Source organism: Amblyomma americanum, chromosome 1, assembly GCF_052857255.1.
Source record: "Amblyomma americanum isolate KBUSLIRL-KWMA chromosome 1, ASM5285725v1, whole genome shotgun sequence".
NCBI lineage: Eukaryota > Metazoa > Arthropoda > Arachnida > Ixodida > Ixodidae > Amblyomma > Amblyomma americanum.
In genome coordinates this window covers 244451849-244469466 of record NC_135497.1, presented here as the reverse complement: position 1 = coordinate 244469466, position 17618 = coordinate 244451849, and the positions used below count along the sequence as shown (strand labels likewise).

Here is a 17618-nt window from a genome sequence, read left to right as displayed (position 1 = left end):
ACATACTGGAGCTGTGTAGTGCAGAGAGGCTAAGGAGCTAAAAAAAAGGTTCACGGGCATGAGGAGCTTTTGCACTGTCTCTTAAATGTTTTATCCCGTAAATATCTTACGTTTAGCCGAGTGGTATTTCTGTTCTGCACACTTCCAAGATACACTTCGAACAACGTGTCCTACATTTAGTTCTGCCCATGTATACTGCCAGGCAATCACGGTCTGTGCATAACAACAACGTTAACCTTACGTCGTCTTCTGGTGCAAAATTCGTCTGTTTCTGTTATTTTTTACCTAAATTGATCTTTATTTTCTCGTTACTAAACAATGTGCCGTTGGCTTAGTACCATGAAGGCAAGGGGAGGCGACGTGGCTGAATATCGTTGACAGAGCAGACGACTAAAGAAAAAGGGCCAGGAATTGGTCAAGACAAATGCGTTACAAGGTCAAAGGAGTTCTCTTTCTTGGAACTTGCACCTCATTCAGCTCTGAGAAGGAGGAGGAAACTTCAATAACATTGATTTGATGACTGGCGGACGTTAATCAGGAATAATACATTAGCTTAACTGCCTAATTAGTTCCCGTGTTCTTGATAATTACAAGACACCTCTTTGAACAAATATGCTGCCTTTCTCACAAGGCACAAAAAAATAAAAATTTATTCCTTTAGATATAACAAATATATTCGCCTTATTGCCTTCCAAGGCAAGGAAACAGCTCTCAGGGGCTTCTGACCACCAGCTTGAACAATGCGTTGCCACCTCTCGGTAGCTGAAACAAGCTTGAAGATGCAACACCGCCTCCATCCCCCGATCCAGGCGGCTGTGTACGATGAAACAAATGCGTTGAGAACGCTGACACTATCAACACCAAACACATCTTTCGACTGCGCCCGGGCACTAAAGACCCAATGCGACAGTATGAGGGAAACCATCTGAGTCTTTATGGAGTTACCAGAACCGGAACTATTCCGAAAAACACTGGCAGAATCAGACTTATGGCCTGATCGGAGTTGGTAAGTATGTATACATGCGAGTATCCTCAGGTTCTCATGCTTCTAGCCACAACACCCTCACATCCGACAAGACGTATTTCAGGCAATTAATCAGTTTTCTGAGCACTACGGTGTTCTTCCTGCAAACCCTCGTCACTTCGGGGTACTAACTGTCCCCTTATTCAGGTTTTTCATCCATATTGAAATGTACTCAAACCCACCACCGAGCAAATGAAGCAGGTTGAAAGCTGTAGAGCCTTTATTAGAACATTATTACAGTGTCACTTTTTGTTCTTCAAGATGTCTTCCCCTTCGCTGTGGTAGACTGCCCGATAATTAGTGTTTTTGTGAAGGTGCACTGCAAAGAAAACAAGACAAAACTTAATAACTTGTTGAGGCCGAGTTTCAGAGCATAGGAAACATCATGTTTAGTAGCTCATAACACCTATGGCACGACAGCGCTCCGTTGTCGTTCTGTCCTGGCCCGCAAACGAACAAGCCAACGTATACCCCTGCCATCGTTCACCATAAATGAGCAAAAAGCACGCCTAGTAAATACTCGCCAATATGTCAGGGCACATACCAAGAGTAAAATTAGAGGGACACTTAAGCTCCACCTCAAGGGTGTGACAAGATAGCATTAATGGTTATTTACTACTTTCTTCCTAATTTGTTTCCTTAAATATGCACACTCATTAACAGATATATTGGTAAGCAGACCACACAATATAAGACACACAAGTTCCCCTTTCAAGAAGTGGAGCGAGCATGCGTGAGTAGCATAGGCTTAGCGTGTCTGACCCGCAACCCAATGATCGTGGGTTCTATTGCAAACTAAGTACCCTAATTTTATTTTCAAGCGTAATCAGTTTAATTTGAATCCTCACATGTCACGATGACATTTCAGTCACGTTGCGACGCAGAGTCACAATTTAACTAGACTTTTCATCATTCTCATTTCATAGCTCAGCCTGTGACGTCCCAACCCTCTCGACCAATCCTGAATTAGTGTGACAATGCGCACCGCTTGTCCTCCGAACGCCCAAGCTAAAGCTGTTGCGCCGAAACTCACGTACGTTGCTCCGCCACGGTGAATCTCGGAGTCAGAGCAGTCACCAGGGGCCGAAAGCTGCGGGCCTGAAAGCGCCGACGCCAAAAGCTCTAGCTCCAAAAGCCCTGACACCGAAACCTTTGGGGGCGAAGAAGGCCGGCTGGGGAGCCAGGAAAGCTGGTCCGACGGCTGCTACCGGCACCGCGGCACCGGACAATGCGGCGCCAGGAAACGCTGCTCCGGGCGCTCCCGCGAAGGCAGCGGCAGCCGTGCAACGAAGGGACAGGTTCCGCAGAAAGGTCGTCTCGGGTCGCTGTAATGCCGTTAAGAAAGCGACGGGGGCGTTTGTCGTAAGCTGCACATAGCTTCGGCTGTTACTCAAAAGGTGCCTTGAAGCATGCCTGATACGTTCACGCATGCAACGAAACCTCCAGTTAACTAAAAGGAAACAGTATTTCGGCAGCGCTCCGAGACTGCGGCCAGTGCGCGCATATCTACTGTACATTCCCCGATTCCTCTAGAGTCGCGGTTTTCCGAATAAGAGAACTCTGTACACAAGTGGTTATGTGCCTATCTGTTCTAAAAATTTTACCGCCACCTGGGCTCGTATACTGCTGTCATCTGTGGCGTAACGTAAGGACTAACGTGAACTAGTGAAGGTGTCTTCTTGACCTGCTTGAACAGGCGAACCTGCATTTTTAAAGGGGGAAATGCGTGCAAAGCATCTTTCAACTCGCTTTCAATCTTGATCTTTCGATACTCAATTCTGCATGTTCAGGCGTTCTACATGTACCGAATGTCGCGCAGGAGATGTCCTTCTCTGCACGAATAATCAATCATGTATGGCCAATGCATTTACCGTGCGAGGCAGACAGTACTCTCTCGAGGTACACGTTGCCTTGGTATACATTACAAAACGTTGACAAAATTCACCCTTCGAGATACCTACAAATATGGCAGGTTTTCGCAATAAGTTAAAATGTGCATGGTGAGAGACCCATCCCCTCTCCTTCCTCCTGTTCATGCACGGATGCTCACAAAAATTTTAAAAAGGACCATTGTTTTATGTGTTTCATTTGAAGAGCGTTATCTTGCAAAAATGCAAAAGAACAGACTGCAAATAAGGCTAAGTTCTAAATCGTCTAAGTGGAAACAGGAGCCACACTAGAGAAAGAGATCAGGAAACATTTTTCGCGCATAAAGCTGCCAGCTTTCCCTGCGCACTTACCGCAAAGAGTGCCGTCAAGGCCCGGTCCTGAAATAAGATAGAATCACTTCGTAAGTTGATGTTTGTTTACGTGTGCTCTGCAGCCAGGACGCAAACAGCACGCACTGCATTTAGTAGGCCGTATACTTTTCTTGAACGCCATCTCCTTGTTACGGCGTATACAAAGGCGAGCAATCTGTACGAAGTGTTGAACCTTTTCCAGTTATGAAATGACCGCAACTTTAAGAGCCTACGCCCCACATGGAGTGAACAAATATCGTAAGCACGACAAATGAGAGGTAATACACAGTGATCTGAAGATAAAGCTTTTCGCAGATTAGTGCGCTTTTACACCACGGTTTATCTGACCAAATTAGACTAAAGAAATCCGTCGCTGAGGTTAGGTTGCTGCACAAAATGGAACTAGTTCTTGAACGCTGACAAGTCCCCCGTATATTCAGGGAAAAAACTGTTTTGTAACATTCTTATTCTGTAGCTTACATTGTACTTAAGGAGTCATAGCCTGTTAATATCTCGCAGTTACTATTACGTAAAATCTTAGTTGGGAACAACATATTGACACAATCTGCACCAAAGCTTTTAATTCCCTCTGGTCTACTCGACGCAGGCTTTATCAAAAGTCCCTATGAACGTGATGCTAGCATCATGTAAATCGCTGATACGGCCACGTCTGGAGTACCCTTCGTGTTTGTGGTACTCTATTAGAGAGAAAAACGTTGCCAAGTCAGAAATAATTTTCAGAATCAGTGCTAGAAGTGTTTGCAACAGATACGAACGCGCTGACAGCGTGACAAAAGCATGAAAGAACAACGAGACATGCCGAAGGCAGATTAAAATGTTTGTACTTAACGTACAACAATATAATACAAAATAACAATCAGCATCATTACCCCTCACACCTTGCGCACAAGCTTGCGTTTTGATAATGGGAAAATGATCCGGAAGTATAGCGCTCTAAGCAATAATATTACTTTTTTTTCGAGAACCATAAGCGCTTGGAACATATGACCGAAACATATTCTCGATAGTCCCAGTGTTTAAGCATTCCTTAGATACCTGAAAAAAAAATGCAAGGTGATGGTCCACTTGCATTCTTGTATTGTTTTCATTGCAGCGCTTCATGCCCCAATTTCATGCATTTGACTTTTACTGGCGTTGTTGAAGTATTCTTGTGTTATTTATACGTGCAGTATTTTTGTACTGTGCCCGCTCCTACTTAGAGTCAAGCGATTCTGCAGCATTCGTCAAATATAAAAAAGCAGAAATCATATTTACTTTCTTTATCCTTGAAGTAGATAGTATTTTGTTTAGCACCGTATAAAAGAGTAATTTTAAGCATGAGTCGTTGCGACATTGCTGATGCCGGCAAACAGCGTGTTCTCCAGCACGAACACCTTGCCGACCAAGAAGCACACGTCAAAGGTAAAAATAAATAAATAAAAACAGCTGTAATAATTTATAATTTAGTTTTTCTAAGCACAGTTTGTTTGGGGGCTTGTTGGTTCATGATTTTAAGGCGGAATATTTTTTCGCACAACAAATAAAGGGGACAAGACAGGTGCTAACAGCGAAATTTCTTAAACGCGGCCTGTTACCGTGCTGACAAATGTGCACAATTTTTGGATGGCGCACAGGTCATCCGTGCATCCAAGAGAGGCGACGGCGTCATCCAAGCGAGCGTTAAACTGCAAAAAGAAAAGGAAAACACTTGATAACACAGCACTTTCAGGGAATTGTGAAACAATATGAAAGCTCCCGAAATCATCAATTGCAGACCTGGATGTGGCGCATCTATTTCGGGAGCTGGGAATCACTATATCTATTTATCTTAGCGTTGTGAAAACGGATGCTGCCTGATTTCTGGAGGCGTCACTCGCCACCCGCTCACTAAATGCAATACCCACAATTACAGAGCAGCAAACATTACGTTTTATTTCCCGATGTGGCTAGTAACCAAGAAAAGTCCGCCCTCCGAGTCCTTTAAGAATAATGGTAGAGAAATTGTTGTGGAGTCATATTAGCTACTTTTTGCGCCTGTTTTTTTAAAGGCCATGTAGGTTAGCGGGCATAATGTACATTGTGTGCATAGCTCAATCCAACCTGTATGCCGCCAAGCACTGGGGTCTCCCGCACTAAATTGAGCCGAGCTGACTGGAAAAGCGACGGCATATTCCGGGGAAATAAATAATCCAGCGGAACGAAGAACTGCTTTTGTGCGGTTCTGTGGGTACAGGCGTGACAGTTATCCTGGATTCGAGATTACGTAAGAATGCGTTCTGCATGTCAAGATTTCGTGCCTCCACGGGAATTTCGAACTCACCTCGCCAGCCTGGTCACGCACACAGGCAGCTCGCTCTTTAATCTGGTCCTCCGAAGCAACTACGGAGAGAACGGAAGAAGGGAATGCACGTTGAGAACAATGTTTCTCAGCACTGACGGCTTGCGGGTTTTACGCTTATATTAATTTTGCCAGCAAAATGGCAACAAGAGGGATGCGTCTTGAAACAAAACTAACCAGACAAGTCCTTGCCCATCACTTTTAATTATGAGGCAACTGTAGAATTTTGTAGGATACTGTTATGAACGTATTGATGGGAATGGTCTAATCTTCCGATGCTTAGCAAAATATTGCTTTGAAAGTTCGTCCTGCGCTCGCACCGAGTAGTTAATACAGCCTTAGAAAATAAATGGGGTGCGTTTTTGACAACAAGTAGCAGAAAACTACTAGCGTCCTGAAGAGGGATCTGCGGATGTATTGATTTTTATGGGGTAATATTACAATATGCGAAAAAAATTTGTTCATAAACAACTGCCCGTCGAAAAAATGCGCTTGTCCAGAAATTTTGGGTATCGATTCGAAATGACAAGTCAAACGCAGCACAGGCCAAAATGTTGTGCCAGTCTGAATATAAGCAAGAGCGACTGCTTTGCGTAGAGCACCAGTTAATTTAACCCTGTTTTGTTAAGTTCACCAAATGTTATGCACTCGTTATTCTCATGTGCTTGCATGAATGCTCATGTGCCAGCTAGTACAGAAAAGGTTTTTAATTTCTGCTGCGTCAACATCGCAAGAAGCAGAAAATTAAATAAAGCTTCAACACATCGCTGTATGTTACTGCTGTCCCGGTACAGTGATGCTCGAAGCTCTACGTCTCAAATTCTTTTGGATGTAAAAGCTAAGTACGAGTACTTCCGCGAAATACGCGATAAATATTTATGCTTTTCATCCAATAACCACACATTGCTCAGCTTCATTAAATTACCCCCCGTACATGATAACTGAACTCAAATGCTCCAGCTAAACATGCGCAACTTTACACTATAACAAGTTTGCAGTGTTACCTTGCAATCATATGTGCAATATAAAAGCCAACGCAGCCTGTATGTTTTTTCTGTGCATAAGGTAAGTCACTAAGGAAACGAAGGAACATTTCTCATGAGGCACGAAAGATTCACACTCTTTAGTTTTACTTTGATGCCTTCACCATTGATCAGCAAATAATACGTGCTTATTTACGGACGTTGCCGCTACCAGTAGTGTTTTGATAAAGCAGAGCTCATCTTCAGACGTTCATTGTGCACATTATAACAACTAATTCTTGGGTGAGATATTGCATGGTCTTAAAGAATGACAGCAACGCAAAAAGAAGAAAAACAATTAATACAGCGCCCCGGGTGGGCATAGCTAAATGTTTCGCACTCGCAATGCGGACTTTACTTTTGTGCCAGTGTGTCCTTCCGCAAAAGCGCCCATGAGAGCTCACCTTTCACAAAAGCAACTGCGCTCATTTAGTAAGTGCTTCACCAAGTCAGGGAACTAGCGAGTGGTCAGTATTACCGGCCCCCAAACTCGCAAGGCAGAGTATCAACAGGCCAGCGTAACAATTGTTCTCGCGTGTCCTGTTCTGTATATGCAAGAGCTGTAGAAATAAAAGTGGCTACACGTGAGCCAGAAGGCAAAGCTGCGAAGCATAGTCGGCTATGCAGCTAATCGTGCTGCAAAGTTAGCCGACAACTACTTGAATGGAAGCGAAGGCAACAGGCGACCAAATGAACAAGAAAACAGCAGAGGACAGCTGCGCTATGCCCACAGCGCGAGTTAAGTCGTCCCGTGTGCTGATTCTATCTGTGATTTCCTGTTCACTGCGCTTCCGTTCGATATTTTCACTCTCCCGCAGAGAAGCGATTCAGGACCAAAAACAAAACTTGGATACTCACAGCATATGGCCGCTTGACGTGCTGACGCGAGCGCAGCTGTGCATGCGAGGAGAGCGCAGGCAAGCAGGAACTTCATGTTCGCTATAAGGAGAGACTGGCGCTGTTCCCCGCTTCTGAGAGATGTCGAGCTGTGTGTTGTGACGGTCCTGCTGAGCAGCGTTATATGCACCTTCTGCCGTGAAAAAGCGGGAAAGGAGGGACGAAGTAAACCTTCCCGGATCTGATAACCGGGAGTAAGAAAGTACGGACGTATGCTTGCGTTTTGGTCTATATGGTCGCCACTGCCTGCTTATGGCTTGCTTGTCTTTCGCGGTCCGCATATCTTTATGGGTCGTACAGTTATGGAACGCCGCCGACAGCTTCCGGACAGACGCAGACTCCGGCCGATAAAAGAATGCTCGACTCTATACAGCGCGCGCATCCTCCTCCTCGGTACCGCACTCCATTCCTCGTCAGAGACGCCAGGCTCTAGTCGTACAGCAGAGGAGATCCCCCAACCCTGCCCTCAACGGGCCATGCCATAAAGTCGCGACGAGCGCCGTGCGAGGGGTGCCCGAGTGCGCCTGGTCTCTTTGAAAGCACCGCGCTGCCCCTTCCCCTGCGTCTGCATCTTTCCTCTGATATCTTCCCTGGTACGCTCACCTGTACGGCCACGTCACCGGCCCGCTTCTTTTGTTAGTAGCTCGCCTGAATTGCAGTCCTCTGTGATTGCGTTATGATGCTGTTGTCGTGGTGGGGTTGTTGTTCCGTCTCGCAAGTTCACTGGCACTTGAACGGTTCCTATAGCGTCTATAGCGTCTATAATAGGACCTAGAGTGCTATAGTGGCAGCAGAACTAGCTGAACGTCAAGCGGAAACGAGTTAAAAGTGAAGCTACCTGAGAGCTCCCAGAAATGTCTTTCTCTCTCACTCTCTCCATAAATCATCGAAAATTACTCCTAGAAATGTACATTACAACTGTACTCGCACATTCGAGCAAAGGTGTTAATATCAGAAGAAAAAGTATCCGAAGCTACCAGGTTGCTGTCACTTGATGACGCGCTAAATTTGCAGACAGAACAGTTATATTGAACTGCACAAAGAAACAAGAGCCTGTAATATCAATACACGTTAAGCGTTAAGTTCGTTAAGCGCGGCTCTTAAGAGCAATGTTCAGCAATATAATTATCAGAATGACGATCATGGAAATAAGCTGCCTTTCTCACGAGGCACATGCAAATACAAATATATTGCCTTAGATATAAAAAATATATTTGCCTTATTTCCTCCCAAGGCAAGGAAACAGCTCTTGGGGGTTCTGACCACCAGCTTGAACAATGCGCTGCCACCTCTCGGTAGCTGAAACACGCAATGTAACAATCAGAACGACGATCCTGGAACAGCGTTATACATTGCTACGCTATTGTAGGAATAAATAAACTGGGGAAATACAAACATACGGTAATCACAGGTGTAATTACCATTGATTTTTTTCCCCAAGATTTGGGACTAAAATCAGGGGTGCGGCCATTACACGGAGGAAAGGACAATAAATATATTTTCGGCGGTATTTTTTTTAGTAGCCTAAATCACTCTCAAGTGTTCGCTGAAGAGAAAAAAAAAACAAAGTTTCTCACCTTCACAAACTTGCAAGAACGTTACACTCGTCCTCCTCCTATGAACTCGTCGGTGCCTGGAACGCGTCCCTGTTCCAGATCAGGTCGTCCTCCGTCCCACAGAGAATGTTGGAGATTCCCATGGCTTTAAAGCACTTCTCCACAGTCTTAAAAGGAACAGCGGCCCGAATTCGAGGATCCAGCCGTACGCATTCAAAGCAGATGCCTCCTTCAGCCGGCCAGTCGGTGTTTTCTGGTGGTAAACATTTTCGTCAGCCCCGCACTTTCGTTCAGCCGCTCTTTTCGCACGTAATAGGGCGTAATTAGTGAACGAGAAGAAACGAGAAGCGAGAACAAGCCAGTTTCAAGGATTGCACCACGCCAAATTTTTTCACGCCACCTGCCAGTAGTAATAAAAACATTCTGATTGCAACCCCAGAGTAGATGGCAACTCCAAATTTCTTCAAATCGTTGTTGCGGCTTATACACGGGTAATTTTTAAATAATTTTTTTGCACGAGTATATACCGTAGTTGGAGAAATAGAAATCCCGGTATTTAATTCGAGTTCGACAGCTTAGTGATCACTTCGTGATGAACTCGTAACATTCCTTTACGCGTGACAGACCTTATATCGAAGCAATTCGTACGCAAACCAAGAACAGAGTTAGTGAGAAATTGGTTACTGTGAGCTAACTGCACGCCCTCGAGAAGAGTTTACTGCATTACTAGGGCTGCGCTGTTGCCCTGCTGGCATTTCAGCGTCCCAAAATACCGCGAAAGAGCGGATTCATGGGGATTTATACAATGTGGAGGGTGCATTAGTGAAACTATGGTCGTGCCAAGTTATAAAGGACCTGCTGTAACGAGCAGAGATGGGTTGTGAGAGTGCGATGTTGTACATATTATAGAGTAATTGTCAGCTTACGTCTTATGAGCAGCTTCTAAAGTTCATTTATCGGCCATCCACGTCATTCTCGCTATAAAGGCTTTTTTAGGGCGAAAGCACTTCTAGCCGCACTTCCCGGGTTTCAGCGGTCTGTGTCTGTGTGAAGCCTCTCAGCAGCAACTGGCTGACAGGGTCAGTGGAGTAGGGGTGGCGTACACCTGCAAACTGTGGCAGTTGTCGTCCTTCTTTCTTTTTCTCAAAACCAGCGGAAGGTTTAGACTCCGTTTATTTTGAGGAACGGTGATAACTGGCTCCCTGGGTAAGTGGACACCTCAATCGCGCTTTGAGGTGCTTGGCGGTGGTGTCCACCTGCAAAAAAACGTGCTTTCGCACAATATTTAGTACTTAGCAATGCCATTTCTTAGCAGCCATTTCTTTTTTTTGGCGTGTACTCCGGTGTCTGAAAAGCCGTAAAAAGCACTCGATGCCGGTAGCTGGGCGGTCCGAAACAACCTCTGTGAGTCAGAATAACCGACGACCTGTTCTGCGGCCGGTACGGACTGCGGAACCAGGCGTCGTGGAGGGGCCCCAGGTAGCTAAGCCCGTGGTAGGTTCTCCTGCCTCCGGCAGTCGGAGCCCGTTGCGTTTGGTGGGTGGACGGGAATCCCGTGAGCGGGGGCCGCACCATATTGCAATCTCGACACCCTCCCCGTTCTGGCCAGGCAGGCCAGTAATGGAGTCGAGACATTTGAAGGATCTGAACGAAAAACTCGCTGTCGCCATTCTCATCCGAAGTCCCATAAGCCTTTTACCCAACCCCTCCCGCTACTTCCCAGGGGAGATCAGGGGAGTCTCCCCGGGCTCGCTCCCCTGGCTGTGGGTCGCTATAGTAGCATTCCCTTATTGATTTCGTTCCACCTTCGGGTGGCAAAATTTCTATTGCCTCAGGGCCACGTCTTTTATATTACTATTGGGATTACACCCGCGACAGAGTACTGGTGCGGGAGAGGCATTATTTTTCATTCATTTTTATTGCTTCGAATTATATATTCTGTAGTATAATGGCACACTGTCCTACATATTTCGTTCACTGCCTCTTTTAATGCGATATCATTAGGAGGGCCATGAAGGCTAAAACTGTCCGGTGGCGGCGTCGTAGTCAGCGTATGTGTGGAGCCTCCTCCTGCTAGGTGGAGTATAGGGGATTTGAATCTCTCTCCCTGTCAGCCGTCCCTCTCTCCCCTCCCCCTCTCCACTTGTATGGGAGAGGAGAGAGATGCCAGAAGAAGAATGACTAAGCAAAAATGAAAATAACTAAGAAGAAATTCACTTGGACAGCAGCAGAACTACGTGCAAAATGGATTGCTTCATATCTGCGCGGATATGAAGCTTGCGGCAGCTATTTCTTTTCGCATTGCTCGGGGAGAGCAACCTGGTCTCGCAAGTCCCGCCGGTGGCTGAGTTTGAAACAGTCACTTGCCAGTGCAGTGGCGCATCGCTTAAACGCTGCACCACTGCGCCGGCATGGGTATGAGGACTGCCTAGATCTAACAATGTGACACATTTTGCGTAGTTGCATAGCCGGAATTGGAAAAGAATCAGAATTGAATAGAAGTAGGAGTGAAAGATAATGAACGCATAATTGGAATAGAATCAGAACTGCAACATACTGGAGAGGGAAAGAAGCATGGCATATCTCATTTCTTCGGCATCCGTCCAATTGATCGCCCCTAAATTTTTTGTCTTTCTTTCTTTTTCGCCTTCATCCTCGTACTCATCCTGCAACTACGAAGCAGAGGTATAAGTGCGACACTTTCATTGTAAACGTGCGCTTTCTAAAAATAACAGAAAAATACAACTCTGGCGGCCCCTTTATTGATCACGATGGCCCCGGTGCCCTTTACTAGCGCCACAGACGCAAGCATGTGCAGCAACTCCCCTCTCACTGCTGCCATCGCACATGAGAAGAATCACATTCTTGGTGGAAAGACACCACTTTTAAACCGCCTTCTGCAGGCTGGCCGGAACTCCGAGTGTTCTCATTATCATTATCCTTCTGACTTGTCTTGGAACGCCAGATACATGAGAGCACGTTGGGTTCGAGGTTTACAAGTCGGTGCACCGAGCGCCTTGTAGTTGTGAACGCCCCATGCGAAACTCTCAGAACATGATCTGTACCCGCGACTAGAACGACGATAGCTACAACGTTGTTAGGAGCAACATTTCAGCACCACCCGCCATGTCTATTTTTTTATTTTCCAGTTTCAAGTTTCGAACGACCTCGCAGCCTGCTACAGGTGGTCCCCCTTCGGCCAACGTGGTTCGAACGCGAGCAAAGCCTCGATGCGCTGTCCCTGGGCGCGCGCACGCCCTAGCGCAACGGCCTCTCCTCCTCCGTGAGGACAAAGCAGACCTTCCGCAGAGAAGGAAACTCCCTCAGCGCCACGGTGTCTCCGCGACGACGCCTCCCCTCTCTAGAGACGCGCACACCGTCGCCCACCGTTCTCTCGACAGAACCTTTATCCGCTGGCATACAGCAGCATCAGCAGCAGCATCACGGCCGCGAACGAATTAGTGATACACGTTTGCTTATGGGCCCGCTTGAGCGTCACAAGTTATCGAGTCCGAATCACAGAACTCACAACGCAACACTAGGATCATAAATGAGGTTATATGAGTGGGATTATCACCATAAGAAGGGTTAAAACTACTGCAGAGCAAAGGCCTCTCGCAACGATCTCTAATTAACCTTGTGCTGTAGACGATGCGCCCACCATATCGTAACAAATTTCATAATCTCGTCATCGCTGCTGACTCTCCCCCATCCGGCCATGTCTTCCTTCTGTTAGTTCCACTCTTTCACGCTAGCAGGTAGCTCGTTACCAGCTCTGCTCATTAGATCCCCGGCTTGAGGGACTTTCCCCATCTTTATTATATTTCCACATCTCTAGGCCAACGCAGCAGTGGCCTGGTGGTTTGAGCGTCCGCCTGGCATGCGGGAAGGCTGAACTTCGATCCCTAGTGCCGCCAATTTCTGATGTCTTCGATGGCAACCTTTTCATGGTTGGGACGTTACCTTCTCCGCCAGTTTGACCATTCGCCTAACGCTGGAAAGCATTCTGTTTCTTGAGTCAACCTCCGAAAAACAGCATAGCAGTTCTGTAGGCTCCTTTGAGGTGCACAACAAATCTTCGGAGGATTTTTGAACGCGGTGAGTCGGGCAGCGGAGCGCTGCGCGTGCCAGCCCAGCGTTGAGCGTGTGCACGTGCAAATGGTGTGTACAAGGCGACGGCGACAGGAAGCGTGGCGAGCACGAGGAGAGCAGAGCAGACGCGTCAGAAAACCGAGGTGTAAAGAGAGACAGCGCAGCGGAGGTCGTGCCATTCAAGCGTGGAGGTGGCAGCCGTCGGACGTTGGGTCCGTGCTGCCGTCGACCTCCCTTGGATCACCGATGCAAGCCCCCTGCGTTACTTGCAAGTGTGGAGGTGGCAGCTGATGTACTGAGGGTCCGTGCTGCCGAAAGGCACCCTTGGATAGCCTGCTTTAAGCCTCCCCCGTTTCGTGACGCCGTCGACGGGACCTGGCTACGTTTCTCCTGCTGCTTCCAAGTTGTTCGGGCTGTTGACGGGGATCCACCGGCGTCTCCCTGCAGTTCTCTCCGCTCCTAATACCACCTGGCTCTCTTCCGCCGCTTCCTTCGACGCATCGCCAGTGACGCGTCGCACTACATCCACCCGCGTCCGCCCTGTCTGCAAGGCATCCCCGCTTCACCTGTGACGCTCAGTACCTGACGAACTCTTTTCTTTATTCTGTAGCGTTGTACGCGTGTTGAGTGTGTGTTTTCCTTGTTTTCGTTTCGTATCGGCTGTTTTCCTTTAAATTATAAATACGGCTTCGTTTTGTTTTGTTTCATCTCTTTGTTCTCTTGTTCGAACCTGCACGCGATATACAGCGTTCCCCTTCGTAAAGTCTGGAACGCGTTATCAATTGTCGCGACAGCATCCCGCTTGCGACGCAGGACACACACGCACGCACACTTGGAAATGTCGCACTTGCCTCGAAAGTTGAGTGAAGTATCTTCATAAGTTTTATCGCACTCTTCTTTCGAAGGAGTACGCGGAGCGAACCGGAAGGCGACTTCAGAGAAGACGAGGCGGTGATTCAAAGAGAACGCACACTGGCGCACACGGCAGGTGATGATTGCTGTTAAATTTACAGTAGGGGCCGACGAATTCACACAAAAAACCAATATTCATCAAGGGACTTCGCTCGTTGTTCAAGTGCTACCATGACGAGAGAGACAAAGAAAAAAAACTTTTATTGCCACCAGTCAAAACCGCACTGCAGGAGAACCCTTCCTCCGCAGCGTGTCCATCCGTCGGCCGGGATCCCGAAGGTCACAGCAGCAGACCGAGCTTGATCAATGAGCTTGACCGAATTCGCAGTTTACTTTCGGGCTGCGTCGTGAGGCCTCCCAGGTTTCTACCGTGTGTCTGCCGTCAAACAGTGCTTCGCAAGTCCGCACCTTGTATACCTGCTATCTTATTGCAAAAACAACGTTGCGGCTTGAAAGCCTCCGGGTGTAACTCAGTAAAGAGATCTAGGTTAGAATAAACCCCTGCCTACAATTTCCTCCAAGAAACTTCCTCTTTTTTACTGAACGTGCAGGCAGCCGCCGGTAACTCATTCTACAGAGCCTGTAATGCTCTGTGATTTCTCGACAGGTTCTTAGAATTTCGTTCTTACTGTCCCCCTCTAGAGATGCTCACTACTACATCATTACCGTGCTACTTGTAGAACACTGCACTCAACAATCGTCTCATCCACCGTCCCATTATCCCCCCCCCCCCCCCGATAAAATGACCAGTAAGACACTCCGTGCTGACGCGGAATATTCTTCATAACATTCACGGTTTCTACGCTCGCCTCCATTGCCAGCGTGGTCTCGCACACCCGCCGCGCAGCCCACCTTCTAGGAAGGCGAGCAGTGCTGTCTGGACACTCTCCGACTCGTCAAGGCCCTTGCTATCAACCGCATTTAGTACAACCTTCCCTACCTCTACCTCACCAAGAGCAACCAATACAAATCTGAGGTCCTATTCAGCACACTTTTCAAAACCGCTCTCGGACTTCCCATGAGCACGTCAACATCTCGAATGGTGAATCTGAGCGTCCCCAAGACCTTCGATGAAATCCAGGATGCGGTCCTCTCCTGCCACACCTCGCGCTTACTCATTACCTCCGCTGGACGGGCCATCCTCCAACACACTGGATATCCCCATATAATCCAAACACTCGCCCTCACAGGAATACTACCCCCCCCCCCACTATCCGCACCCACATTTACCCAAGCCCTATCCCCAGATACATACACCAATAACTCCAAAAGGCCAGGAGACAAGCCCGACTCCGGCATCTGCGAAGACAGTACGGGCACGATTACGCCGCTGTCTACGTTGACATCGCCTCCCATGCCCACCCACAGACATTCGCTTGTGCTGCCGTAGACAGCCCCAACACTTCACTTCTAGCAGCCTCTGTCCGAGCCCCAGACCCTACCGCCGCTGAAGCAGTCGCCATCGTCCTCACCACAAAAATGAATGACGCCTACTCCAACAGCGCTCACATATTTACAGACCCTCAAGCCGCCTGTCGAGCGTATACAAGCGGCTGTGTACCACGACAGGCGCTACGCATCCTGAGACACACTCTCCATCAATACCACGGCATCACCTGGATCCCCGACCACGAGGGCTTTGATGGCAACGTCAAGGCGGACAACTTAGCTCAAGAATATATTCACCGAGCGGGGCCAACACCTCGTTTCCTATGCCCCCTATCTTCCTACTTCACCACCCGGCTCGAAACACAGCGCTTTAATAGACGCCTCTATCCTATCCCTCATCCCTCCCTCTCCTCTAAAGATTCCTGTCTCCTACGGCGCCTTTAAACAAACGTCTATCCCAACCTACACTATTTACATCGCCTACAAGTTCTTCTAAACTGCACACAACACTTTACAAAGACCAATGTCCATGGGGTGGCTAGACCTTAACCTTAACTCATATCACATGGACATGACTCCAAAATCCCGCCATCTAAAGCCGCGTAATGCGGCCCTGGAGCTGGGGGAGGTGAAGGTGTCCATCGCACTCCTCAATGACCAGGCAGCACTCCTTTTCATCGCCAGAAGGCCGGCATAAGCCTCCGGGGCCCTGACTTAGGGCCCACCCTCATGCGCTCCAGCCACCGCAATCTTCAATAGACGTTTACTCACTCACTCACTCAGTCACTTCCCTTTCTCCTATAGCATCCTCTTTAGTAAACGTTTACACCCTCACTCACTTCCCTCTCTCTTATCGATACATCTTATGGGAAGTTCAACCGCGGTGACTCAGTGGTTATGATGCTCGGCTGCTGTACTGAAAGACGCGGGTTCGATCCCGGCCGCGGGGGTCACATTCCGATGGAGGCGAAATTCTACAGGCCCGTATAATGTGCGATGTCACTGCACGTTAAAGAACCCCAGGTGGTCGAAATTTCCGGAGCCCTTCACTAAGGCGTCCCTCATAGTCTGAGTCGCTTTGGGACTTTAACCCCCATAAACCAAACCAGGTCAATCTTAAAAGGAGTTCGCTGAAACCACTTGAAAATATTGCCAATACCAAGAGGGCCCTCACAAAACATTCAAGGATCATCTCGGCGCTCGTTCAGAGGGGTCGTGAAGGCGCTGGGTGACCAACGAGCTTATCAGCCCGTCACATGCGGTAGACAACGAGACCGGAACATCGGATCTTTTAAATAGAATGCATTTTTTCTGTCTTTTTCTCAGCTGCTCAAGAAGGCTGACTTCGGTACAAAAGAATATAAGAATTGCAGTACTTTAAGTGGTTCGAAATTACCGTTTTAGTGCGCCAGAATTATAAACGACAGAAAATGTCTAGCAGGCATTCGGTCCATTTGCGGGGAAGTTTCTACTAACCAGAGGCAAAGTGGTCCAAAATGGTATAAACTTTTTACGACACTTTTGTTGTAATTTACATGGCTCGATACAAATTAACAAAATATTTCTGACAAAAGCCCGCCGCCAAAAATTTGACTTTGACTGCATTCTCGTAGAGCTCGAATGTTTCGCAAGTTGTCTCCCCCAGCGGGACGTGCCTTCTGTGCCAGTTTATCTTCGCGTTGATAGATGTTGCGGTGATATATGCCCGAAGAGCTTTTTTATTACGTATTTTTTTGTGAATGTCACTATAATAAACACATAGAGTTGGTTCTTTCCTTTTTGCTTTAGAACTTGTGACAAGGGAGCACCTCGTTGGGCGCCTAATTCAGCAGAAGCTGCGGTGCGAACATTTCACCTTAAGGCAAATACAGATTCCCGCAGTCTGTCCCATACATTCGACATAAAAGACGCCGCGGAGGCACTTACGCGGTGCGTACGCCTTCATTCGCTATCAAACTTAGTGACAGATGTGGACTTTTTAATGCCTGCGGATGCAAGAAACGGCAGCTATGCCTGCACATGATGCACGCTCGGCTCTCGCTTCTCATAACCAAGCTCGAGCGCTAATTAACCGAGCAGGTCCTCCCCATCCTCATTTCACACCCCTTCATTCCACATGTAGTGAACGACTAGAAACACTACGTCTTG

General features: G+C 47.6%; 1 protein-coding gene across 2 annotated transcripts; it reads right to left on the bottom strand.

Moving 5' to 3' along the window:
* Nucleotides 1-1217: 1217 nt before the first annotated feature.
* On the bottom strand, nt 1218-7641 carry LOC144096146 (antimicrobial peptide microplusin-like). 2 transcript variants are annotated; one of them, XM_077629379.1, is made up of 6 exons: nt 7483-7641; nt 5585-5643; nt 4860-4949; nt 3265-3291; nt 2058-2349; nt 1218-1343 (listed from the first exon to the last, which is right to left on the bottom strand). In XM_077629379.1, exons 1-5 carry the CDS (start codon nt 7556-7558, stop codon nt 2098-2100), a joined length of 504 nt encoding a protein of 167 aa, XP_077485505.1. In that variant the 5' UTR covers nt 7559-7641; the 3' UTR covers nt 1218-1343; nt 2058-2097. The 2 variants fall into 2 exon arrangements, with proteins under 2 accessions (XP_077485505.1, XP_077485504.1); XM_077629378.1 differs by having other exon boundaries at nt 2062-2349.
* Nucleotides 7642-17618: the final 9977 nt, after the last annotated feature.

Coding starts and splice junctions, on each gene's coding strand:
- LOC144096146 (XM_077629379.1), bottom strand. CDS start 7,558: ATGAAGTTCCTGCTTGCCTGCGCTCTCCTCGCATGCACAGCTGCGCTC. Junction 4,950..5,584: donor TGCGTGACCAGGCTGGCGAG/GTGAGTTCGAAA, acceptor TTCTTTTTGCAG/TTTAACGCTCGCTTGGATGA. Junction 2,350..3,264: donor CCTTGACGGCACTCTTTGCG/GTAAGTGCGCAG, acceptor ACGGCATTACAG/CGACCCGAGACGACCTTTCT.